Source organism: Mauremys reevesii, linkage group 3 (assembly GCF_016161935.1).
Source record: "Mauremys reevesii isolate NIE-2019 linkage group 3, ASM1616193v1, whole genome shotgun sequence".
Classification (NCBI taxonomy): Eukaryota; Metazoa; Chordata; order Testudines; family Geoemydidae; genus Mauremys; species Mauremys reevesii.
In genome coordinates this window covers 4,011,308-4,038,028 of record NC_052625.1, presented here as the reverse complement: position 1 = coordinate 4,038,028, position 26,721 = coordinate 4,011,308, and the positions used below count along the sequence as shown (strand labels likewise).

At 42.2% G+C, this 26,721-nt stretch overlaps 2 protein-coding genes across 9 annotated transcripts in view; one reads left to right on the top strand and one right to left on the bottom strand.

The window, feature by feature from the left end:
* TMEM178A (transmembrane protein 178A) overlaps window positions 1-26,721 on the bottom strand; it is a 156,296-nt gene that overhangs the window by 98,210 nt on the left and 31,365 nt on the right. For 3 of the 7 annotated variants that reach the window (XR_005597201.1, XR_005597199.1, XR_005597202.1), the window contains 2 exons: window positions 10,244-10,413; window positions 9,673-9,959 (listed from right to left, as the gene is read on the bottom strand). The gene's annotated coding sequence lies outside the window, so the exon portion shown is untranslated. Of the gene's footprint in view, window positions 1,099-2,510; window positions 2,660-9,672; window positions 9,960-10,243; window positions 10,414-18,208; window positions 18,344-26,721 lie in introns of those variants that run through there. The other 4 variants (XR_005597203.1, XR_005597205.1, XR_005597204.1 and 1 more) reach the window with 4 other exon arrangements.
* The window catches only part of MAP4K3 (mitogen-activated protein kinase kinase kinase kinase 3), a 130,004-nt gene that overhangs the window by 78,781 nt on the left and 24,502 nt on the right, over window positions 1-26,721 (top strand). For both annotated transcript variants that reach the window (XM_039532999.1, XM_039533000.1), the window contains 8 exons: window positions 2,885-2,927; window positions 6,377-6,539; window positions 12,928-13,040; window positions 18,987-19,028; window positions 19,737-19,821; window positions 21,117-21,196; window positions 21,991-22,051; window positions 22,135-22,252. In XM_039532999.1, the coding sequence (XP_039388933.1) occupies window positions 2,885-2,927; window positions 6,377-6,539; window positions 12,928-13,040; window positions 18,987-19,028; window positions 19,737-19,821; window positions 21,117-21,196; window positions 21,991-22,051; window positions 22,135-22,252 (705 nt within the window). The remainder of the gene's footprint in view (window positions 1-2,884; window positions 2,928-6,376; window positions 6,540-12,927; window positions 13,041-18,986; window positions 19,029-19,736; window positions 19,822-21,116; window positions 21,197-21,990; window positions 22,052-22,134; window positions 22,253-26,721) is intronic.

Sequence of the window (26,721 nt, the reverse complement as noted above, 5' to 3'; positions counted from 1 at the left end):
TCAGCACTTCTGTTATTTCACACAAATTCCACAAGACCAAGTCATCATTGAAGAGTTCACTTGACAGGCAACCACCTTTGCCTTTGATTCCTGGAAGCAATCAAAGTGTCATCCTACCCCAGCCACATTCAAGTTGATGTAATCCACAATCCTGAAGATAGGAAAGATTCATAGGTCTTATATCTTGAGTGCCTGGATACTCTGGTGAATAGTGTCTTCATATCACATTGGCTGTGTTGAAGTTTTTTGCATCAACTCAAGTACATCAAAGCTGTGTCCTAATGCTGATGCTGCCCGGACTCCTCAAGGATGTAGGAGCTCTGTATGCACTGATATCCAGGATCCATACCCTATGCCTTTAGTTCTGATACTTTGCATTAGCCATGCTGTTGATTCCACTGACAAAATCCAGGCCAGTAGCCTCTGTGCAACCAGTGTTGATACATAAAAGGTGTTGATTAGCTGTCTCCCAGCAATGACACAGCATCCTTTGATGTCTGCCTGAGATGCAGAGAAGGATGTAAAGGAAATTTTTCAAGATTTTAACTTCAATATATGATAGAGGATTTGAGTGAGGGTAAATGAGAGAGAAGGTAGTTACTTTCATTGTTAAAGATGAAACAAGGTTCCTAGTATAAACTGGATTCTGAACTCCTCTTCAAACTTCCCTTCTCCAAACCAAAATCAACCTGATCTTATACTGGGATAGAACTTCTCTGGAAAGTCTTAGGGAAACCAGGCAAGTGAAGATAAGAGTTTTCCAAAAAAATTCTCACTTCTTGGATATTTTCTTAACCCTTTTTTAATTCATAATTCAAAAGCAGTTAAAATTCTGTGCAAGAATTCAAGATTTCAGGGCTGCATTCTCAAAATTATTCACACTAAATATTTTATACTTCCAAAAGATAAGAAATATATTTTTAACAGAACAGGCTGTACAACAGTGTAGGAATGCAAGACCAAAAATACAGCGAATCCTTTACAACACAGTAATGGAAAAAAAAATTGAAATAGCTTTTCATTTTATGTTGATATATTTTTCTCCAAGACCAGGCTGTTGAATATTTGCTTCATGAGAACTCAGGTCCACACAGAATTCTGCAAGGAAAAGTTAAAAATGAAGATATTACTGATCACATTACCGAATAGTAGGTTAATAGTATGCTGTGAACAGATTTGCTGCTTTGCATATCGTTGAGACGAAGAATCCAGTGGTCAGGTCCATGAGCCGTCCAAGGAATGATGTTTGCTGCTTTCATCATAGTTATTTGCAAATGCACAGGTGGTACAGTAAAGATTGGAAAAAAGTTCAAAATACAAAACATAAACAGATCATAGAATGATAGAATCATAAAAATGTAGGGCTGGAAGGGACCTTGAAAAGTCATCACATCCAGCCTCTTGTGGTAAGGCAGGACCAAGTAAATCTAGACCATCCCTGACAAGTGTTCGTCTAACCTGTTCTTAAAAACCTCCAGTGATGGGGATTCTACAATCTCTCTTGGAAGCCTGTTCCAGAGCTTAACTGCCCTGAGAGTTAGAAAGTTTTTCTTACTATCTAACTTAAATCTCCCTTGCTGCAGATTAAACTCATTACTTCTTGTCCTACCTTTAGTGGACATGGAGAACAATTGATCACAGTCCTCTGTATCACAGCCCTTAACATCTTTGAAGACTGTTATCAGGTCCCCCATCAGTCTTCTTTTCTCAAAGCTAAACATGCCTAAGTTTTGGGTTGGTTTTGTTTTTAACCCCTCCTCAACCTCAAAAAGGTTTCCTAAACCTTTTAATATTTTTGTTGCTCTCCCTTGGACTCTCTAATTTGTCCACGCCTTTCCTAAAGTGTAGCCTCAAAAATTGGACACAGTATTCCAGGTGAGGCCTCACTAGTGCCTAATAGAGCAGGATAATTGCCTCCCCTGCCTTAAATATGGCGCGCCTGTTAATACGCCACAGAATATTAACCTTTTTTGCAGCTACATCACATTGTTGACTCATATAGTGGATTGCAAATTGAATAACTCCCAGATGCTTTTTAGCAAAACTACCACCTAGCCAGTTATTTCCCGTTTTGTAGTTGTGCATTTGATTTTTCCTTTCTAAGTGTAGTACTTTGCACTTCACTGAATTTCATCTTGTTGATTTCAGACCAGTTCTCCAATTTGTCAAGATGTACAAGTTTAAAAAAAAAAATCAAACGTGTCAAAAGGACTTAGGTCGGCATCACATGCTTTAGCCATTCAGTAGCCACAGGGTCAGCAATGGCAATAGGCCAGTATGGGATGAGCTGCCATTTAGGCATGCGCTGTCCTCAGCCACAGCACAGCTATGTGGAGTCCCCAGGTGTGGTCGCTTTCCGCACACCTCACCACCCCATCACCCGTAATCCTATATAATCATCATCAGTCCACACGACCATCAATACTTTTAAAGTAAATCCAACTAATATCCTGTATTCCCCACTTAAGTATTAAATCCCTCCTCTTCCTTTCAACACATGCTAGACTCACGCTGTGTCCTCTCTGCATCTCCCTGTTAAGAATCTCTCCTCTCTTCTCCTGCACAAGTCCATATAGCCTCAACAGCTGAGCATTTCAAAATAGTCACTCATGACTTCGAGGGAGGTCTCTGGGGGCACTTGGGTTCCTCCTGCTTGTATCTGGGGCAAAGGAGGGAGCAACACTGAAAATATACATAGTGTAAGTATTTAGAAATAACACTGGTATTGATCAAAAAGCTCAGGATGTTTCAATTATTTGTATAGTGTTTTAAAAATATAAAAATAAATCCTACGTGACCATATCAAGAATAAAGCATTGTGAGGATGTGTCAGAGATCTGTATTTGGATAACTTCTAAATGATCTGTACTTATTTTCTTTGTAGCGCTACAATTAAACCTAAAGTGCCACCTCCTTTACCACCGAAGGTAAGCAGGTTTTTCCACTGTATTACATAAGGGGAGAAATATGCTAAAAAGGGTTTGTGGTGTGGGTGTGTGTGTGTGGTCCCCCCCCCCCCCAAATTTGTAAGTGTCTAAATGACTTAGGAGTCTCATTGACTTAAGCACTTTTGAAAACTTCACTCAAAACTTCTTTTGGCCCCAAATTTATCAAGGTGAGATTTGATCTTTCAATTATTTGTGTACATCTCTAATTTGGGGAAACGTGTATAATATAATCTGTGGTATTCAGAAATGGTGTTTGATTGTACCATTAATATTTAGGGAGGGATTAGATTAGGTATTTGAATGATTTGGGGCTGGGGAGGCGCAGGAATTCCCACCACAAGGCCACCACAGCAAGAGTCTTGACTACTAATTTCAGATGCAATGATGGGATACTTAAATGGTTGTGCGCACAGATCAGATCTCAAATTCTGTCACACTAACACAGTTGATCTACAATTTCATTGTACATTCAAAGTAAATTAAAAGGTGCAAAAAGCCCCTATATCTTATTCTGAGTGTCCATTCACCAATGCTGGGTGGGTTAACCATGCCTGCTTTTAGCTGTGCAGACAGGCCTGTGTTTTGGCATCAAAACTTTGCCCTTTAAGAGTCTGTTAGATGCCATCTTGCCCAGTCTCTTGCAACCAGCCTACGCTTGAGCTGTCAGCCTCTGCTGTTTTCTGCTTTACAGGCTTTTTTCCTTTCATGCTCTTCTGACGGATCTCATTTTTATTTCCTCAATCTGCAGATTCTGGCCCTAGAGTAGCACGCACATCAGCCCTCTCCTTGGGTTGGATGAAGTCACAGGCCCCCGGAGCCTAGTGTTTCTCTGCCCCACTGGCCCAGCTAGTTCTGCAGCTCAGTGGGCCCATGGGGTTCCTGGCTCCAGTGGATTCTAGCCTAATGAATCTGCTGTTACATTTGTGATTGCTCCCTTCCTCGGCAGGGAGTGCTGTAGCTTTCCATTTTACAGCTGGGACCTTTGAGAGCCTTGCAACTAGCATAACCTGACCTTGCCAGTTATGGCTGCCTCCTTGTGCGGTAGATATTCATTAACCATGAGTCTTCCACTTCTCGTAATTGACCACAGAACAGCAGACACAAACTCTTGTGAAATGTCCTATGGGTGTCGCTATAGGGCAAGAAAGCTGTATCAGTAAAGGCAGCACCCAAGAAAGGACTTCCATCTCTGCACCATCTTCAGCTGGTGCTGTGCATGCTGACGTAATGAGCAAGAGTGATAGACAAACCTGGGTTCTTAAGGTTCCAAGAGTAGGACAGTCAATAACCAAAATGCAGAACAGACAAATCAGTTGCTATATAGTGCTGAAGCCATAAATGGGAACAATGTTTATTTAAAAAAAAAAAACACACAAAAGTTTAACTTGATTCAATGTCTTTTGCCTGCTGTGGAAGAGCAATATGAAAGCCAGCAAGTTTTTGGGATGTGAGGCAAGCATTGAAGATTTCTCACTTTTTAAATCCTGGGTCTTACTCTGACTTATTCTATGTTGGGGGAAACCAACTTCCCTTTGTGTCTATTTGCCAATCTATAAAATGGAAATTATGTGTGTATCTGTTTAGGCATTTGTACCATGCTTAGCACTGTTATCGAAGCACCTGACACGGTGAGGGTTAATTAATGTTTGGGTAGCATTTTGGAAAATACAAAACACCTCTGTGTAAATCCATTATGTGTTTGTTAGAACCCAGACTGGAATGTAAAGTGGCATTCTGTTGTTTGTTATAACAACAAGGTATGGTAGAAAAGAAGAACTAGAGCAAGGAGAGACGCATGCCTAATGCCTAAGAAAACTTGTTTGTACTTAATGCATTGGAAAAAAGGACAAAAGGAAAGGGATTAGTAGGACAGGAGAACTCAGGTCACTGCTACTCCGATCTGCCTGTATACAGAAGGGAAACAACTACGCGAAAAGGCACAGACTGGGTTTAAGAATTGTCGATGATTGGCATGTTCTCCCTGCTCCTTGACTGGGCTAGCTGTATAAAGTTGATAGCCAAGCTGTTACCAGAAAAGATGGGATGAATGGATTACCCTTCTCATGCCTAGTCTGCAGTGGTCCTCCTGTGCAATTGAAGTGCCCTTGTCTTTGACAGAGTTCACAGAAGAACCAGCTCAGCTTCAGGTGGATGATGGGAGGGAGCTAGTGACAGTTTTAGTGCCATCAGTGTGTGTCTGCTTGACACTGCCCTCTGCAGCCATGTACTGATTTGGGGTCCTCTCAAAAGCGAAGGGACCTGTGGCCATGTTTCACAGATACCAAAGGTCAGCTCAGAGTGGCGACGATATCCAGCCTCCATTCTGATAATTCAGCTCTATACTTTATCTTAAATGCCTCTGATTTGATTATCTGTTGGACATAAGCTGTGGGCCAAACCCACAGCCAGCTTACTCACTTGCCATGCCTCACCCTCAGGATCCCTGCTTTTGACCCTGTGACCTTCAGTCCTGTCACTGTTTTTTAATTGTTCTCTCCCATAATGTCTTGATGCTTGAGTCCAGTGGCAGCTCCTGCTAGGCTGGGGGTGTGTGACCTTTAGAACCCCCAGAGCCTCAATAGATGCCATTACTCACTCCTCCAACAGAGCCTGCTGCAGAGTCTTATAGCAGTAACTCAGCTGCACTGATTCATCCCATAAGCAGAGCCTGCAGTGACTCAGCCCTCAAGAATGCTGCACCAGCCTATCCCTGAGCAGGGACCAGGTCAGATGACCCCCAGGCACAGGTGACCCTGTCAGAGCTGCAAGTTAATCTGTGCAACAGCACTACTTGTCCAGGAACCCGCCCGCTGCCTTGCAGTCTTAGACTCCCTAGGCTTCCAGCCTGCTCTTGATCCAGTTCCTGTTTCTGCCCTAGCCTTGCCAGAGCCTTGTTCCAGCCTGCTTGAGCCTTGTCCGTGCCCTACCTTGCCTCTTCACCAGCTCTGCACCCGCCTCCTGATTCCAGCCTGGCTTTGATTGTTGGCCTGTTTCTGACACTGATCAAGGTTTTGCTTGTCCACAGACTCTGACCCATGGCCTGTCCCCAGACCCTGGTATCAGTGATACCCTTGGCCCAGCCTTGAACCTATGTCCGGCTATGACCACTGCTCCAACCACCAGGCCTGACTACCTAGATTGCAGAACCTGACATGAGTAGTGATGTTTCAGCAGGCCAATCATGATTTCAGTGCACTACTTAATAATTTGAGTTTTCTGTTAGTACAAGAAACTTTTTTTATTGCTAAGCATTTTTCTGCAGTAAACATTTGTTTTGCTTAACGGAGCATATAGTTTTCTTTATCAGTACACTCATGGGATATGTACAATGCAGAGCTCTGGTACAGTAGTACCATGATGAGTGTGTTATAAATGGCTAGATAGATTACTTTGTATCGTTCATTAATATCGTTATATTTATTTTTCAGCCTAAATCCATCTGCATACCACAGGAAGGTCATTCTTCTGAAGACGATAATCAAGGAACGATCAAGAGATGCCCTGTTTCAGACAGTCCAGCAAAGTTAATGTCACAAGTTCCACCTAGACCACCCCCTCCTCGTTTGCCTCCGCCGAAGCCTAATCCTATAGGTAATACAAGTGACACCAAGCAGTGTGTGGGGATTTCGAAAAGAATGTAATTCAGTTTACTTCTACATCCTTAGACAGATGTACACATGACTCATCCTGTGGTAGAGTGTGGGCAAGTAGCAAAAATAGTACAGGAAAACCAGGTGGAGTAAAAATGGACACGCTAATTTACACCTCCCATTGTAGCCATTGACAGAATTCCTCTTGATGTCAGTGAGGACAGGATTGGATCCTTAAGCAACATACTCAAGGTGAAATATGCTGAAACTGTGTAACAGTGGGCAGCATTGTATGTTTTCATAGACCTAAGTGTCAAATTCTGCTCTGCTGCGCAAACTCCCATTTAAGTCAGTTGGAGTTGTGTGGATATACCTGAGAGTAGAACTGGGCTTCAAAGGTTCACAGATAAACAAATGAATTGATTCCAGTAATTATATAGCTGTTAACTGTGCTTCCTGCCTATTTGTTTGTAAGCATTTCTCTGGTGTTTGATATGGAGTTTAAGGCCTGATCTGACACATGCTCTATTAGTTTGCCCAATATTAAACACATGCAGGATCAGGCTCATTCTTGGTTCATGGTGCACCTTACAGTTTCCACTGTGCCCTTACACTACTGTAAACATACCTTTATGTAATACATTTAAACATTTAGCTGTTAGAAACACACAGTAAGGCTGCATAAAAAAATGAACATCTCCCACCAACACAAACAAAAAATCCAACGGAATAAGCAACAGTTATTCAACATCCATCTCCACTCCACTTATTAGTTCCTCCTCTTAACTACAACTACATCCCTTCCTTTATCCACAAAAGCACATTTTTATCTATTCTCATGCTAAACAACCAACATGCAGCCTTTACTCTGACCATGTGTATTGGTTATATGTTCACATGTCTGATGATTAATATAGAGTTGGTGTGGATTTAATCAGTGTCTGGTGTTGTGTTTTATAAGTGTAAGAGAGACATGGTATCGAATGGCAAATTATGGTTGAAATGTCTTTCAGTAATATTTAGTTCTTTGAATGCTTGCTCATGTTGATTCCACATTCAGTGTGTGTGCTCACCACGTGCACCAGTGATGGAAGTTTTTCCCTCAGCAGTATCCATAGGGCAGTGGCTCTGGCACCTCCTGGAGTGGCGCCCATATGGTGCGATATAAGGGGTGCCGTCGGCTCCCCCCGACCCTAAGTTCCTTCTTGCTTCCAGTGATGGTTCACAGAATGTTCTCTGCTCTTACCAGCATTGCTTAGGCTTCATTCGTACGAACTAGATTTCTTGTAAAATTAGTATACATCGTTAGTAGTTGACTTAGTTAGCCCTTAGCAGTAGTTAGAGTTTTGTTAGTCCTGTCGGGGACTTAGCCAGGAGATGGGGCATGTCCCAGTCCCCAGGCTTTAAGCCCTGTGATCGCTGCAAATGGCCCATGCCTGTGCGCGACCCGCATAGTAGCTGTCTCAGGTGCCTTGGTGAAGGGCACGTAAGTGATAAGTGTAGAATCTGCAACTCCTTTAAACCTAGGACTAAGAAAGAGTTTGAAATCAGACTTAAAACACGCCTGATGGAGTCAGCGCTCACTCCAGCAAGGGGAAGGACAGGGCTGGGGGCGAGCTAAGATCTGCACCAGGAAGCTCATCTCCCCTGTTGGGAAGTCGGGCCTCAGCTCATTCGAGCGATGCAGCCCACCCCATTCCTTGCCTGGAAACCCGAACACAGAGGTGGGCCTTCATCAGCTTCAGGTCCCTCGACGCCTGAAGTGTTCCAGACCGTGCAGGAGATCCTGATGCTCCCGGTGCCGCCCAGACTTTGGGGTAAGCCCTCCTTGGAACCTTTCTGTCCGCCCTCACCCGAATGGTATTGCTCCCCAGTGTGGGGGATGTCCCGCCACCATTCACCCATTCAAAGCTGTCATGCCTCAGAGTTAGGGAGGCAGATGCATCAGAGCCCTCTACGGTCACCGGATGTTGGGCACCGGCAACGGGATTCGAGGTAGACCTCGCTGTTTACCTTGCACAGACCCATGGAGGCATGCGCTCCCCGGCAGGAACGTCAGGACCATCCCTTCATGTCACTGTAATGCCATTACAGATCCTAGGAATGTTCAGAGGACTGGAGCCTTGGGCCCTGCCAGTGATCACCAAGAGGGTGTCACCGTATTCAGGGAGATCTCCCTGGCGCCTGGTCCGCGATACCTCCAGGTCCCGCTCCTCATCCCAGTACCGGTCCTGAAGCGCGAGGTGTGGATCGCTGGTCTCCTATCGTGAATCTGCTGAGCACCGCTGATCACCGAGGTCCCCACAGAGGCACACGTTCCACTCGGATCAGTCCTCCCCTCGACGTGACCGTGATTATCGCCAGGCACAAAGTCGCTGCTCCAATGGATCCGAGTCACCAGGTAGGAATTGCTCCGGCCAGAGCAAGGCTCCACATCAGTGGGGCAGCCTCCCAGACCCTTGGTGCCGCCTGCATCGTCAGTACTGAAACCTGCCCAGTGGCTGGCCCGTGGTACCCTGGAACCCGTGGGGGTTCTCCCAGCCTGCCCACTTGGTGTCAGGAGCCTCTGACAGGCCTGTGGCCTCAACGACACAACTCCCTCCGGTGCTTGAGGCCCCAGGGGATAGGACTCTGCACGTCCATGTGGGCCAAGGTGAACAGCCTGCTGGACCACCAATCGGTGTCGTGGAACCTGTGGTACCAGCCTCCTCCTCGTCACCAGATGAGGCCATCATGGAGCCCCCTCACCCGGTTCCTCAGGATGACACTAAGGCGCACCAGGACCCATTGAAGAGGGTCGTGTCCAACCTTGGCCTGCAGGAGGTTGGAGGAGCAAGCAGACTCCCTGTTCGATGTCCTTTCCTCCACAGTCCCTGCTAGGGTGGCCCTTCCCCTTCACAAAGGGGTATTGAAGATATCCAGTGCCTTATGGCAAAACCCCTCCTCTCTGCCCCTCATTTCCAAATGGGCAGAGTGTAAGTACTTTGTCCCGACTAAGGGGCACAAATACCTTTACTCCCATCCTGCCCCAAATTCCCTGGTGGTTGAGACAGTTAATCACAGGGAATGCCAGGGACAACCTGGAACTACCCCCCAAAATAAAGACTCTGGAAGACTGGACTTTTTCGGATGGAAAATTTATTCCTTGTCTAGCTTACAGTTGAGGGTGGCCAACCACCATGCCCTCCTTGGCCGCTACAACTTTAATATGTTTGAGAATCCTCCCCTCTCCCCCCCAGATTCCCGTAAAGAATTACGGGCACTCCTCAATGAGGGTACAGCCTCTGCCAACCCTTCAAGCGGCACCTGACACAGCAGACTCCACCACCTGCACTGTGGCGTCCGCCATCTCCGAGTGTCCTGGCTGCCCCTCTCCGAGGCTCAGCAGTCAATTCAGGACCTCCCCTTCGATGGCCAGGCCCTGTTTGCAGAGCAGACGGACAATAAATTACATGGGCTGAAGGACTCCCGAACCACCCTAAAAACCATGTGGCTCTATGTTCCGAGCCCGGCACGTAAGTGGTTCAAACTACAACTTTCCCAGGGGCAAGGGAGCCAGCCCCGGCAGGACCCGCTGCACAAAAAGCCCAAGGGCTATAGATGGCGTACAAGCCACTCGCCCCCACCCTCTGCCCAGTCGGGCTCGACCCACTTCAAGCAAGGAGCTCAAAAGTCATTTTGAGGGTACACCCAAGGGCGACCTACCAGTCTATTTCCTGGATCTGATTTCCCCAGTTTTTTGCAACCACCTTTCCTTTTTCCTCCCAGCGTGGTCGGCGATAACTTTCGACTGCTGGGTCCTCAGTACAGTGGCACACGGCTACACCCTCCAATTTTTGTACGCGTTTCCTCTGATCCCTGTGGTCAGCCAGGTCCTAGTAAAGATCAAGAGGGACAAGGCACAAGTTATCATGATCGCCCCTGCATGCCCTCACCAGCACTGGTTCAGCACGCTCCTGAGCCTATCAGCGGCCCCTCCCTGGCCCATTCCCTACCATCCGGATCTGCTGTCACAGGATCACGGTTGGCTCCTACACCCCAACCTTGAGTCTGCACCTCTCGGCGTGGATGCTCTGTGGTTAAATCCGGAGGAGCGTACCTGCTCAGAGGCAGTCCAGCAGGTCCTCCTGGGAAGTAGGAAGCCATCCACAAGACTGACTTACCAAATGGACGAGGTTTTCCTGCTGGGCGTCAGAGCATGGCATTTCTTTCTCATGTTCTTCAGTGCAGTCCATCTTGGACTACTTACTACAGCTCAGGAACCGGGGTCTGGCACATTCTTCCATCAGAGTGCACCTTGCGGCCATCTCCGTGTTCCACCAGCCTATCCAAGGTCAGACAGTCTTCTCTTATGACATGACTGTCAGGTTCCTTAGGGGCCTCAAGAGGCTTTACCCTCAGGTACGGTTCTCTGTCCCGCAGTGGGACCTTAACCTGGTCCTTTCCAGGCTTACCGGCCCGCCTTTCAAGCTGCTGGGCTCCTGCTCCCTTTCCTTTCCTACTTGTCCTGGAGGTCGCTTTCCTGGTGGCGGTGAGTTCCGAATCGCCTTACAGTGTTTTATAAGGACAAGGTCCAGCTGTGGCCTCACCCAGCCTTCCTACCGAAGGTGGTATCTTCCTTCCACATGAGCCAGGACATGTTCCTGGCAGTGTTCTGTCCCAAGCCACACAGACTGCTGAGGAGAGGTGTCTGCACACACTGGATGTCCCGAGGGCCTTAGCTTTTTACTTGGAGTGTACCAAGCCTTTCCGTAAATTGACCCAGCTCTTCATCGCTACGGTGGATAGGATGAAGGGCCTTCTGGTTTCTTCGCAAAGGATTTCATCTGGATCACCTCTTGCATAAAGACCTGTTACGAGCTAGCAAAGGTCCCACCACCACCGATCGTCAGGGCCATTTGACTAGAGCGCAGGCGTCTTCGGAGGCCTTCCTGGCACACGTCCCAATCCAGGACATCTGTAGAGTTGTGACGTGGTCCTCGGTCCACACGCTCACGTCTCATTATTGCATCACTCAGCAGGCCAGAGACAACGCTGGATTCGGCAGAGTTGTATTAATTACAATCTGCACAGCCATGAACTCCTACCCGCCTCCACGGGAACTGCTGGAGTCACCTAATATAGAATGGACATGAGCAAGCACTCGAAGAAGACTCCACCCTCCTTCCCCAAATGGCCCTGATGATCGGTGGTGGCGGGACCTTTGCTAGCTCGTAACAGGTCTTTATGCAAGATGTGTTGCTCATGTCCATTCCATGATCCACCCTCCTTCCCCACTGTCGGAGTTTCCGGCAAGAAGGAACTGAGGGTGGGGGGAGCCGGTGGCGCCCCTTATACTGTGCCATGCAGGCACCACTCCAGAGGGCGCCAGAACCACTCCCCTATGGATACTGCAGAGGGAAAAACTTCTGGCACCGGTGCATGTGGCGAGCGCTCACACCTAATGTGGAATGGACGTGAGCAACACATCGTCTTATCTCACATTCACACAACTTGTTCTGTTAGTGACCAAAATTTGGTAGTAATTTTCATGTAGAATTTATAGAATAAAATTCTGTGTGTGTGTATATATATTTTTAAAAAATGGAGGCACCATAGTCACTCCTTAGATAAGGTTGGAGTGTATTTTGCCCTGGAAGTGAGAGTGCATCCTTTATTTTGTAGGGAAAACAGTCTATATGCCCCAAATGTTCAGCATATAGCCTGAGGAAAACTAAACTATATTCAAGTAAATGTGTTTATTATCTTGAGTTCTAATCAGTTAAAATTTGGCCTTTTAAAAATTCGCATTCTCGAGACTCATGATTTTTCAGGCTTTAATACCGTAGGGAGAGAGTTTGGGGGGGAGGGGGACGTTCTGTGGCTATATAATTCTTTTGTTAATTAACAGAAAAGAAAAAATACCTAATTTTCCAAATGTAGAAGGTTAAATGAGGATATACATGTGATAAGCTTCTCTTTTCAGAGAATGAGCTTTTGCAACTCCTGATTTTGCTTTGAAGCAGCTACGTGGTCTGGCAGCCATGTTTGCAAAGGGAAAATCAGTTCTTTGGGGAAAAGCGTGAAAATCTAAATCTGTGAATATCTTCTCTCCACATGTGCTGTAAATACAACAAAAGTCAGTGAAGATGACTCTGTTTCATACTATCTCATACTGAAAACCTTCAGAAGTTTTATTGATCCTTGTTTAGGGGCTTGAAAGGATTGAAATGATTACAACCCCTTTTCCTGTTATAATGTGCTAATTTTTTTGCTGGTGTAACTCCATTGAAGACAATGGTATTAATGCCCACAGAGAGTTTGACCCATCAAATTCGTGCTGTAGACGATTAAATTATAAGTTGAATGTAGAGAAAATGTTTTTGTAACTTTAAATGTTTCTTTTGAAGGTAATGGAGTGAGTTCTTTACATTTAAATGGTGACAGAGAAGGATCTCCACATCAACAGCCTAATGAAAATAGAGACACTAATTTTTCAAGGAAAGAAAAGAAGGAAATACTGGTAGGTAACGATTTCAAATCTACTTTTATACTCTTTTTTTTTTTGTTTTTGTTTTTTTTAAAAACTCCTTAGATTGAGTTGCCCGTGCTTTTATTGAAGACCAAGGACAGAGTAGGCCCATTACACAATGAGGAGGGAAAGACAATAACAGAAAATGCAGCAGTGGCAGAAATGTTAAATACTGTTCTTGTTTCACCAAAAAAGTTAGCAGTGACTGGACAATTAACATAACAAACATCAGTGTAAATGGGGGTAGGATCTGAGACTAAAGTAGGAAAATAATTATTTAGACAAGTTAGGTGTCTTCAAGTCAGCAGGGCCTGAAGAAATACATCCTAGATTACTTAAGGAACTGGCTGAAGAGATCTCTGAGCCATTAGCAGTTATCTTTGAGAACTTGTGGAGGATGGAAGAGATCCCAGAGGACCGAAAGGGGCTAATATAGTACCTACCTATAAAAAGGGGAATAAGAACAAACCAGGAAATTATAGAACAGTTGGCTTAACTTGGGAACCCGGAAAGATAGTGGAGCAAATAATCAAACATTCTATTTTGTTAGCACCCAGGAGAAAACAAGGTAATAACAGTTGATATGAATTTGTCAAGAACTAACCATGTCAAACCAACCTAATATCCTTCTTTGACAGGGTAACAAGCCTTGTGGATGGGGGGAAGCAGTAGATGGGCTATATCTCAACTTTAGTAAGGCTTTTGATACTGTCTCATAAACAAATTAGAGAAATATAGCCTAGACGAACTTTCGATAAGGTGGGCGCGCAACTGGCTAGAAAACCATTCTCAGAGAATGGTTCACAATCAAGCTGGAAGGGCATATCAAGTGGGTTCCTGCAGGGATGTGTCCTGGGTCCGGTTCTATTCAGTATCTTCATAAATTATTTGGATAGTGCCATAGTAGAGTGTATGCTCATAAAATAGTACCAAGCTGAGAGGGGTTGCAAGCACTTTGGAAGACAGATTCAACAGGATCTTGAGAAACTGGAGAAATGGTCTGAATAAATAGGATGAAATTCTATAAGAACAAGTGCAAAATACTACACTTACGAAGGAATAATCAATTGCACAAATACAAAATGGGAAATGACTACCTAGGAAGGAGTACTGTAAACAAAGATCAAAGGGTTATAGTGAATCACAAACTAAATATGGATCAATAATATAATACTGTTGCAAAAAAAGCAAACATCATTCTGCAGTGTATTAGCAGGAGTCTTGTAAGCAAAATGCGAGAAGTGATTATTTCACTCTACTCAACACTGGTAAGGTTTCAACTGGAGTATTGTGTCCAGTTCTGGGCACCACATTTCAGGAAAGATGTGGACAAATTGGAGAAAGATCAGAGGAAAGCAATACAAATAATTAAAGGACTAGAAAACCTGACCTATGAGAAAAGATTGAAAAAGTTGGGTTTGTTTAGTCTGGAGAAGAGAAGACTGAGGGGGAACATAACAGTCTTCATGTATAAAAAAGGTTGTTATAAAGAGGAGAGTGATAAATTGTTCTCCTTAACCACTGAGGACAGGACAAGAAGTAATGGGCTTTAATTGCACGAAGGGAGATTTAGGTGTTAGACATTAGAAAAAACTTCCTGTCGGTGTAGTTAAGCACTGAAACAAATTACATAGGGAGGTTTTTAAGAGCAGGTTGGACAAACACCTGTCAGGGATGGTCTAGGTAATACTTAGTCCTGCTTCCGTGTAGGTGACTGGACTAGATGACCTCTCAAGGTCCCTTCCAGTCCTACATTTCTATGATTATTGATTTGTTTCATATATTCAAGTTTTGATGTCTGTTGAACGGATTTTGTCTTACAAGTCTAAAACATTTTGGCTAAACTTTAATCATGCTAAATTTTTTATCTAAATTTAAGCAGTCAGCATTAATACCTATTTTATTTTTAAATGCTACTAGGAGCTGTCATTTATTACAAGTAATAAATATTATGCATTCAAGATTTGTGTCTCTGTGTGAAACCTTAGTGATGTGTCCTGTCTATACAGTACAGTAGAACCTTAATAATTCATATTAATGATGAGGAGAGATCGTGTAGATTAATGAATTTTACTAACTACTGGGTATGAAACCAAAAAAAAATTGGGAAACCAAGGAAAATGTAACACAAAATGTAGTTTAATTTACATTGATTATTGCAATTTGGGCTTTAATTATTTGATACTTAATAATGTGTAAAAATAATAATTTGAGGAATTTAACATTTCACTGCAACAGGGTCTGGTATAACATCTTTGCTGCGAGATGGGAAGTTTCTTGTGTGGATTATAAAATGATGTGGATTAGCAAGGTTCTGTTGTACTTTCTGAACGACTGCCTGCTAGAAGCAGATTTCATTGCAGCTTAGCAGATATGGATTTCTGAATACATGCAAATCCTTAATTCTGTCTTCCTATCAATGTGCCAAGGATTGCCTTGAGTAATTTCTACACGTAATGTATACATCTAGGGCTATATATAAACTGTATTAGAGTTAAGAAGAAAATCTGCATAAATCCTCTGCAGTTTGTGGGGGCTATTGAGGATCATAGTGCGCAATTAAGGTCATATACAGTTATAGCATTTTTCTCCCCAGACTGGTTAGCTTTGAATTGCAGTTTAACTGCTGCTTGACAATGGAGAGAATTGTTCTTAACAGGGATATAATCAAGCCATTTCTACAGTAAATAAAATGGTTCTTCTGGGGAAAAGGTTAAAATCAAAGTGTCTGTTTACTGGTGCTAAACTGATAATATATGACACTTCAGTATCAGCAGTTATTCAGTACTAGAGAAGTGGCAGCACCAGATCCAGAAAGCATTTTAGGGTGGGGAAGTTGACTTGGCCATACTGGGGATGGAGTTAAAGAAGGAATGAAAGAGTGACAGGAAAGATTCCACAGTAGGTGGGGAGAGAATTTGGAGATATGCAGGAGTTACCAGTGAGGAATCAGGATGGAGGGTGAGCTAGAGCTCTTGAAGTTTTTTATTGTTGCTGACAGATTTTTTTTAAAGGGTTTGTCTCCACTGCAGAGTTTACTCAGGTTATCAGTACTCAATTTACTCCTCGCAAGGTAGCCTAGCTCAAGTGAGAGTGGCCACAGTGCAAAATAACACAGTCGATGCTATGTCCATACTGGCCCTGCAATTGCTTGTTCTGGGGAAATTCCCAGGGTTCTTTGCTCAGCAGTAAGCTGAGCTGCTGTGTTAATTGTTCCCCAGCAAATTGTGGAAGAACTTGTCTATCCTTTCTGGGCCCAGGGGAGGAATTGCAGGAAGGCATTGGAGGACTAGCAGCATGCAAGCAAAGCTACTCTCTGTCCATGCTGCAGAGGGGTTCTATTAGCAGCTGATGAGTGAGTTTTGCTAACTCCAGCTTTATTCTATACCCCTGGGTGGGCCTGCCAGCTCCAATTAAAAGCACCACCACACCTGAGTTAAGGGTGTTCGTACACGGACAGGACTCAAATTAGAACTTGAGGTAACAGTAGTGAAGACAAAAATCCAGAGTGATGTTAGAAACAAATATGTCGTTAAAAAATTGTTTAAACAAATACAATTTTAAAGTTGTGTGCCTTTATGTATTCTGGCATACTTGGACCTAATTCCATTTTGAAAGCTTCTGTCCATAACCGTGTGATTTTACCCCTTAGCAATTAATGAACTTCTGAGGCTCTCAGGCCTACAGAATAAAATCTTTAATTACAAACTACAAAACTGATGTCCAACAAGAACTCAGTAACACAATGTATTTAGCTGTTTATAAATATACCATTCAAATTAAAATAGTGTATATGCATAGCTTTTACATTATTGACATATATACCATAGTTCTCTTAGCATCCTGTTTGCTTTCAGGTTTAATTTTGTTCATTTTGACTTAAGTTCCGTGTGGTTTGGACTCCAGCTTACTGAGATCCCTTCTCTCCCTTTGAGCCACTACAGCAGACTAGCTTTCAACTGTCACAGATATTCTGTGATTTCCTGTATTTTCCAAGGATTTTTAGACAAATGGACCCAGGATTTGCCCATGGGAACCACCTTGTATTGATTCTACTGCTCTGTCCATGCAGCTCAGAGCAAGTGAGTCTGTTGTTAAACACTCTGAATACAAGCAAAGTGTTGACCAGCGCAAAATAAACAGCTAGCAGTTGACACTGGTGTGTGCCTAGTGCTGTCATTGGGAGAAAAAGACACCTGAAAGCTTCTTCCACACCCACACAGAGATGGTCAGTATGGGATATGGACTCACTTAAATAAGACGGTAAAAATTTCAGTCTTCAGCCATACATCCCTTTTTCTAGTCCCCTTGTAATGTTGTTCTGAGCTTCTGCTTTTTTCCTTGCCAGCCCAGGTCCTTTTCCAGCACTGGCAGTCTTTATCACAACAAATTGCCAGCTAGGGAGGGAACCAAGCTAGTGAGCAGTGTCATAGCAGCTACTGAGTGGCCTTGCATGGGAACTTCTTGGTCTTTTCCTAGATTTCCCCTCTTGCTATGGGAGAAAAGGGATGAGGCATGGGGGACGTGGAAGAAGAGACATAGGAGAAGCAGAGTTATGAGGAGCAGGGCCAGGAGAGGGCAAACATCAGAGACAAGAGAAAGAAAGATGGTGGATGGGGACAGTGGAAGAGGGGAAATTGGGGGAAAGAAGTCTGGGAGGAAAAATACTTCTTTTTTTAGTTTACTGTCGTGTATTTTGACACCTTTTGGTGTGTAATAATCCATTTCATTATTTCTCCTGTGTAGTCATTTAGATCAAAATTTTCAGAAGTGGGTGTCAGTTTCTGCATCCCAACTTGAAACCTTGGGCTTGATTTTCAGATTGGCTCAGTACCTAGTTCTGACTCCAGTTGAAGCTAATGGGAGATGAGTGTTCAACATTTGTGAAAGTCAGGTTCAAGATGTCTCAATTTGTGCCCTAAAATCAGGCTGCTTCTGTAAAATGTTGCCATTAGTCAGGTTTGGGGTTTTTTGTTTTTGTTTTTTTGGTTTTTTTGGGGGGGGAGAGAGGAGTTATCAGAACAATAAGGGGTGGGGGGAGAACATATTTTAAAGAGTTAAAATCTGATTTTAAAACTATAAATATTGGTGGGGAAACTCAGATAAGTATAGCTCCTGAAACTACTTGTAACTCATCTTTTGAAATCAATTAGACTTACAGCTGACTGTGTCCCTTTCAAGTTTTGTAGTTGAAGCAGCTTACAGTTTTAAAAAGGAGATAATTGTCGGTTGAAATATCTCTGCACTGAAAGAAATAAGTATTCTTGATGCTTATGAAATAGTTTTGGTATAGAATAAACAATGTGTAGAATGCTGAAACATTTTAATAAAGCAGGGTTTACATTAAGCAACTGTTTGGAATGTGGAACAGCTAATTATAATACTAAGGCTCATAAGCTTTGTAATAATGGATGATGACACTCTAGTGTTCTTTCACATCTCTAATTTGAAAAAAAAATAAGAAATTATATAGAAGTTAAGTTATGGGATATTGAGATTAAGAAATCATAATACATGGATTTCACTAGAACAGTAATTCCTCTGTAGGAGGTGGGAGTTGGCAGCATCAACAGACAGGGAAGGTTAGCAAGTTCACATACCAAATTCTATAAAAACTGGAGTATTCTTGTAGTTATTTAGTTCATCTCATTAAATGAGTGCAGTATTAAACTTGAAAATGTACAGCATGTCTATATTTATTGTGTTAAAAAATTTGCATGGAGTTTGCCACTGGTGGGTGTCTTTTATGCAGATAAATGAATAAATATTGGCTTGTCAGTTTCATCTAATATAGTCATACTCACAATTACTAAGTTACTTATGCACTGTGTCTGACCAGAAAAGATATTTTAATGTTTAATCTGTACACTAATTTTGTTTTAGTGAAATGTGTATAGCTATTAAAAGAATAATCTAAGTTTACAATATTTTTTCTAGAAACCAATTAGTAATGGCCTTCCACCCACACCTAAAGTCCATGTAAGTATATAATATTGGACCAGCCAAACTAATTTTGAATATAGTATAGAAATGTTTTTTATTAAATAAAAAAAAATCAAATCTGAATATTCAGTGAAGTTCTGTGACTATTAAAAAAAATCTAATTGAACAATTGGTTTAGATAGTTGTCACAACAGTTTTTTTTAAAGTAAAACATTTGAAAGCTAATATCACTAACCATACCTATCGTTTAAGATTTGCATTTCAGAACAGATTGAATTTTAAGAAAGTTCTTGAAATAAAAATGTGAGTGGTGATTTATGCAACAACTGATGACATTTCAAATTTGTAAAATATTTCAGAAATAAGAGGGCACTCTTGAGACTACTGTGATTTTTTTTTTTTTAATCATACTCCCATATTTTACACAGAGCCTTTTTCAGTTTCCTCTCATGCTGCAATAAGTAGACATTGTTGTAATCAGTTACCAGAACTGGCAGGTCTTGAAGTATGTTAATTCAGGAATATATGAGAGGCAACAAAACTATGACTGGCTTTATTTAAAAAAAATAATGGGGATGAAATCACTCATAGAAAAAATTAAATAAACTGGTCCCTAACTCTTTTACCCCTTCAATAAGGCAAAAACTGTGCCATTTGAAACACATAATTAGAATTTTTCCTAATGCCTGTTGATGTAAAGTATCAAATTCACTGTTCTAAATGGCTTATATTTTACTTTCACAGATGGGTGCTTGCTTTTCAAAGGTTTTCAATGGGTGCCCATTAAAAATTCATTGTGCAACATCATGGATTAATCCAGATACAAGAGGTAGTAAATTATGTATTTTCATCCTATTTATTCTCTCCTGAAGGTTTTAAGAACATAATCTATTCAGTTTAGATACCAAGAGAATTCTTTATAAAAGTGTCACTTGTGTATATAGGAATTTTCTCTTTATTGGATTGCTTAAACTCAAACCAAGCATTGATTTAAAAAAAAGTAAATTCCCTTTACTTTTAAGGTATGTGATATAGATTGCAACTTTTTAGTTCCATAAAATAAGTTTACCATACAGATGAAAGTGAGGTGCATGTATTCTTCTTTTGGTTGAGGTGTATAAAACCCTCTGCTTCTGGGAATCAAAAATCCCAGGTTGGGAGATAATGCTATTACCCCTAGTGTCCTGGTCAAACAGCCACATCCTGACTTCCTCAGTTCCTTCTGTAGTTTCACTGGATATATTATTGTTCACTTAACTTCTCAGATCTGTTGTGGGCAGAGAGAGAGGTTGCCACTATTCTCATAATAGGTAACTATATTTCAGTGTGGGATGAAGTGATCTATGCTACAGGGGTCAGACTATAGGGGAGGGGTGAATTGGTGATATGGGAATCAAGTTTTGCCTGAAATTTTAGCAAGCTGCTACTACTACTACTACTACTAAAATGACCAGCAACAAAATACTTTTCTGAAATTTAAGTGATCAAAATCAGTCTTTGGAGTTGACGTCTCATCTAAATGAGACAATTTCAACTTCTCAGCAAACAATGATTTTAACTCTCTTGGAAACTCTTTGGAAACTCAGAAGGAGTGGTGGCCAACATGCAGAAGATTACCTTTGTAACCATGAGGGATAGCTGTGGAATTATCTTAAATTTTGCAGAAACTGATGGGGCCCCCAAAGAAGAGCTGTTATAACATGTCAGTCAGTTCCATCATTGATAAACACCCTATGAAGTGGTTATGGGTCTTGCAGAAAGACTTACAGAACTGTTAAGTAATGTATATTAATGTGAGTTAAGCTTCATCTTTATAGCAGGAACCTAAATATATTGTTCATATAGGTTCTTCTAGCAGTAATTCTTATGGCCAGTATTTTGAACTAAAAGAAGAGAAATCCCTCTGCTTCTTGTTTTGTTTTTTTGAATTTAAGCTACTGCTACTTCCTACTGTTTCCTGATCTAAGGAAATTTAAACAAAGTAGATTGCCTGCTTTTGATGAATGTGAGTGCCTCTGTTAATGATAGTGAAACACTGCTTTGCTAAACCAGCTCCATGTTCGTATACTTTTCACTTTCCTTAACTCCAGATTTCTTAATTTTAATTTCTCTCTCCCTTTACAGATCAATACTTGATATTTGGTGCAGAGGAAGGTATTTACACCCTGAATCTCAATGAACTTCATGAAACATCAATGGAACAGGTATGTTTGTTTTGAATTTTGAAAATGAAGTCCTTGTCATTTTTCAGCAATTAAGGCTAGTGCTGCATAACGTAATATCTCCTTTGCTTTAATGCAGCTATACATGCTGCAGCTGCACTTAAGGTTACCTGCTTCAGTTCTAAAGATTCACGTTCAGTTACATATAACCTTGTCAGACTTTCACCTTTCAGGCTGATATTTTTCCGGGTGTAAATTGTTTCATTTGGTTTCTATACTACCTACAACCCAGTGTTGGTCTAACACTTAAAGCCAAGCTCAGAGTCACAATATTTACACAATTATAGAAAATAAAACTACTTGTGAATTGAATTAAAGTAAAGCTGATCTTTCATATGCCTTGCTGACTAGAAATGTGAGGCAAAGATAAAGAAAAGCTAACCTCTCTGATTATACTTGTCCATTAACTCCAATGGACAAAACAGAGATCAGAAATATATAACTTTCCAGGAGCTAATAGAGAGCCTTATTTAAAATACCCTGAGAAGAATCTGTCAACTCTTCTAGGATGAAACCCAGGTCAGGGGAAAGTATGCATATACTATACATTTGTGTGTGTGTGTAAAATATAAAGTTTGTATGTATTATGACCTGTGCATTAACTCAAAAATCTGTGAAAATACTATGTTCAACTTATCTAAGGCCAATTTCTGCTACAGAAATCATAGCAACGTTAATTATGTTGTATTGCCTATCCAGATACTAACTTATAAATTCATTTATTGTACTACACAACATTTTGTGTTCAGTAAATTTTGTTTTTTTTTCTTTATCAGCTATTTCCCCGAAGATGTACGTGGTTGTATGTAATGAACAATTGCTTATTATCAATATCTGGTAAGTCTTTCTATTTTTAATGTAAATGCCTGAGAATCGTAAGTTTTTATGCATTAAGCTTGATTCTGTTTTTTAATTTCCAGGTAAAGCATCTCAGCTTTATTCCCATAATTTACCAGGGCTCTTTGATTATGCAAGGCAAATGCAAAAGTTGCCTGTATCTATTCCAACACACAAGCTTCCTGACAGAATACTCCCCAGGTAAATATATATTAATCAAATGTACTAGCAATATTCTGTAGAGGATCTTGTTTCTGAGAGTCCAGGACCCTCTCCTGAATGGGGACCCCTAATAATTTGGAGTTTTTGGAACGTATAGTCTCATTTCCATGAATAACTTCTGCTAGCCTTAATTAGAGTTCAGGCACTTAAATTCACATGAATCAAGATGAGAATATACACTGTGAAAGGAAAACTCCAATTGTACACATTTCACTTTCTTCTCAGTATAGACTGGGTTTGAATCTGATCTCACACCAGGTTTATACTGATCTAATTCCATTTTACTTGACTTTAATTATTCTTGAGTTACTGAGAACAGTCAGACAGCTTGTTCCTTGAGGGAAGTTCTGGTTGTCTGTTGTAAACCAAATCCCAGGATTAGGCTCAGGCATATTTATCTAAGAACTAGAGGAGAGATTGAAGCCTAAAATAAACTGTTCCTGTCAGCCCAGAGAATGAGGGTAGGGAAATATATATTCAGAATGAGAACATGGGCTCTGGAGGCTATGGACATATTATCCAAGGTGTGTCCACAGCAAATTCTGTATGTAATGCCACCAAATATATTTATCACCAAGGATCATACAAAATATGAGAGAGCAGAAGTAATACCATATTTGTTGTTACCCAGGCCGTAGGAGACAGGTTCTTAAAAATAGTCTGGCCGTCAGACTCAGTACCAGATAACTTGGTGATTGCACCAAATCTGCTATAGCAGTGGCTATAGGACTGTTATGCCCTCCATGAGCCGTAGTACTCTTGCTGCTCCAAAGAAAATACTTGAAAAGAGAAGTGTTCTGGACATGTAATTAATGTTGCTAGCATCAGAGAGAAATGGTAACAGTAAGAAACCTGAGGATTTAGTGTGGAGTCAACATTCAGTGCATAAAGGCAGAATGAATCACCAGAACACGTCTCAATACATAACTTCCTAAAGAACAACCTTATCAGTGGGCCTGATTCTTAGCTACCTTGAGGTACAACCAACAGCCATAGCTTTATTCATTATATGATGCAGGAAAGGCCTCTGTGCAGTCATCTGCATGCATGGCTGTGTTACACCCACCAGCCACTGTGATCGCTTTGGAATCGAAATATGGTCTTACAAGATCTTACAGCCACCTTTCAAACCATTACACTGTATATCCCTATGCAATTTGTCTGTTCCTAGCCCCATACTGTAACTTTGGCTGGAAGACTGTATGAGTTGGGGACACAATCAGCAGAGGACCAATACTGTAAATTTCACAAGGTCGGGGTTGCTATGAAAATTCCAAAATACATCAAGCCTGAGATGACATCTCATACACTCTCCAGAGGGCCAGGAGATTTCCTGCCAAGTCCCATCACATCCCAAGGAAATGTTAAACAACCTGAATGTGCTAGGAAGGGCAAGCAAAACATACATCGCCAGGACAGAATCATTTACATATTCCACATTTCTCTTTGCTGCTTTCTTCCCTTTGCGTGACAGGCATCAGAAGGACACAGTAGCCAGGAGGATTACTAGATGCATATCTAAAGTACGTAAATAGCAAGATAAATTATTTCCACCAGACCTCAAAGCATGTTCTTCAAGAGGTTCTTGAATACCATGATGATGAGTGTAATATAAAAATTGATGTAAAATTAAAGCAGAATTCTCTTCAGAGAAAAGTTCATGCACCAGCAGAAAAAATGGAAAGCAAAGAAAAATTCAAAGCAGCTACATGAGCGTCAGTACATAAATTTGCAAAACATTTTATGCTTGATTAGGGACTTAGTCGACACAGCATTTGGTAGCAGAGCCCTACAATCTATGGAAGTCATAATCTCCTGTCCGTTTCTGCCATGTGAACTCCACTGAAGCAGTCCTTGACAATGTCTCTAATAAACCTCTTCCTGGAACAACTTGGAACAAGTACTCCATTCTCCTTCTCAACCTGTCAGTCACCTTTGGAACTCTCAATCATATGCTTATTGATTATCTTATCCTCTGTTGACTTCCTTAACTCAGTCCTTTCTTGCTTGTCCTCCTATCTCTCAAATTGCTCCTTCAGTGAGTCATTCTGAGGATCCTCCTCATTTCCCTCCCCACAACCTTCTGTGGAGGTTCCTCAGGGCTCCCTCTTTGGCATAGGCTCTGCACCCACTGGCAGCCAAGCTCCTCTCCCCCTGAGCGCACCGGGTCCCCTACCTTCCAGTGCTTCCCACCTGGCTGCTGCCAAACAGCTGTTTGCACGCTCCGGGAGGGGGGGGCGGGAGAAGTGGGAATGTAATAGGCTCAGGGGAGGAGGTGGGACCGGGGTAGTGATTTGGGTAAGGAGTTGAAATAGGGGCAGGGAGGGGGCAGAGTTGGGTGGGGACTTTGGGGAAGGGGTTGGAATGGAGATAGGGAAGGAGTGGGAAGAGGCGGGTCAGGGGCAGGGCCTCATGGAAGGGGTGGAGTGGGGGCGGAACCAGGGGCAGAGAGAGAGAGGGGAAGTCGGCACCTATGCTCATAGACTCATAGACTTTAAGGTCAGAAGGGACCATTATGATCATCTAGTCTGGCCTCCTGCACAACGCAGGCCACAGAATCTCACCCACCCACTCCTGTAACAAACCCCTAACCTATGTCTGAGTTATTGAAGTCCTCAAATTGTGGTTTGAAGACCTCAAGCTGCAGAGAATCCTCCAGCAAGTGACCCATGCCCCATGCTGCAGAGGAAGGCGAAAAACCTCCAGGGCCTCTGCCAATCTGCCCTGGAGGAAAATTCCTTCCCGAGCCCAAATATGGCGATCAGTTAAACCCTGAGCATGTGGGCAAGACTCACCAGCCAGCACCCAGGAAAGAATTCTCTGTAGTAACTCAGATACCACCCCATCTAACATCCCCTCACAGACCCTTGGGCATACTTACCTGCTGATAATCAAAGATCAGTTGCCAAATGAATTGCCAAAATTAGTCTATCCCATCATACCATCCCCTCCATAAACTTATCAAGCTTAGTCTTAAAGCCAGATATGTCTTTTGCCCCCACTACTGCCCTTGGAAGGCTGTTCCAGAATTTCACCCCTCTAATGGTTAGAAACCTTCATCTAATTTCAAGTCTAAACTTCCTAGTATCTAGTTTATATCCATTTGTTCTTGTGCCCACATTGGTACTAAGCTTAAATAATTCCTCTCCCTCCCTAATATTTATCCCTCTGATATATTTATAAAGAGCAATCATATCCCCCCTCAACCTTTTGGTTAGGCTAAACAAGCCAAGCTCTTTGAGTCTCCTTTCATAAGATATGTTTTCCATTCCTCGGATCATCCTAGTAGCCCTTCTTTGTACTTGTTCCCGTTTGAATTCATCCTTCTTAAACATGGGAGACCAGAACTGCACACAGTTTTCCAGATGAGGTCTCACCAGTGCCTTGTATAATGGTACTAACGCCTCCTTATCTTTGCTGGAAATACCTCACCTGATGCATCCTAAAACCGCATTAGCTTTTTTAACGGCCATATCACATTGGCGGCTCATAGTCATCCTGTGATCAACCAATACTCCGAGGTCCTTCTCTTCCTCTGTTACTTCCAACTGACGTGTCCCCAATTTATAACTAAAATTCTTGTTATTACTCCCTAAATGCATGACCTTGCACTTTTCACTATTAAATTTCATCCTATTACTATTACTCCAGTTTACAAGGTCATCCATGCTCTTTGGTCCCCTTCTCTTCTCCTTCCACAGCTTGTCTGTGGGTAATCTCCTCTGCAAACACAAATTGAACTACCATTTCTATGTGAATGATTCACAGATTTCTCTCTCTACTATGGACCTGTCTCCGTCTGTCCGAACTAAAATCTCAGCTTGTCTTTGATATCTCAGTGAGGATGCCCAGCCATCAGCTTACGATCAACATGGCCTGAATTTTCCCCTTACATCCTCCCTCATCCCTTCTTTCACAAGCACTGTGGACAACACCAACATCCTGCCTGTCTCTGAGGCTCATAACCTGGGTATTATCTTTAGTTCTGCTCTCTCTCCAGATCCTCACACCCTGGCTGTGTCTAAATCTTGCTAATTCTTTCTAAATAACATCTCTGAGATGTTTCCTAACATCCATACAGCTTAAACTCTTGTCCAGGCTCTCATCATCTTACTTCTCTATTACTGTAATTTTCTCTGACCTTGACAAAAGCAGTCTTCCCCCCACGTAGCCATACAAAACACTGCTGAGCGAGTTCCTGTTTAGGAAAACCAGTTCTTGCTATGTCTTTACAACTATTTGAGTAAGATATTCTGGGGGGCAGTTGTTAGTAGGTCTACTTGCTGTAAATCTAATTGAACTATATCTGAACCTTAATGGGGAAGACCCACTGTAATGTATGTCTAGGTGCCAAACATACTGTTTTGAAGAAGATAAATGTACAGTGAAGTACAATAGTTCTCTTATTTTAGTTTTTTTTCAGTGAATATCATTCCCTTATTAAATGT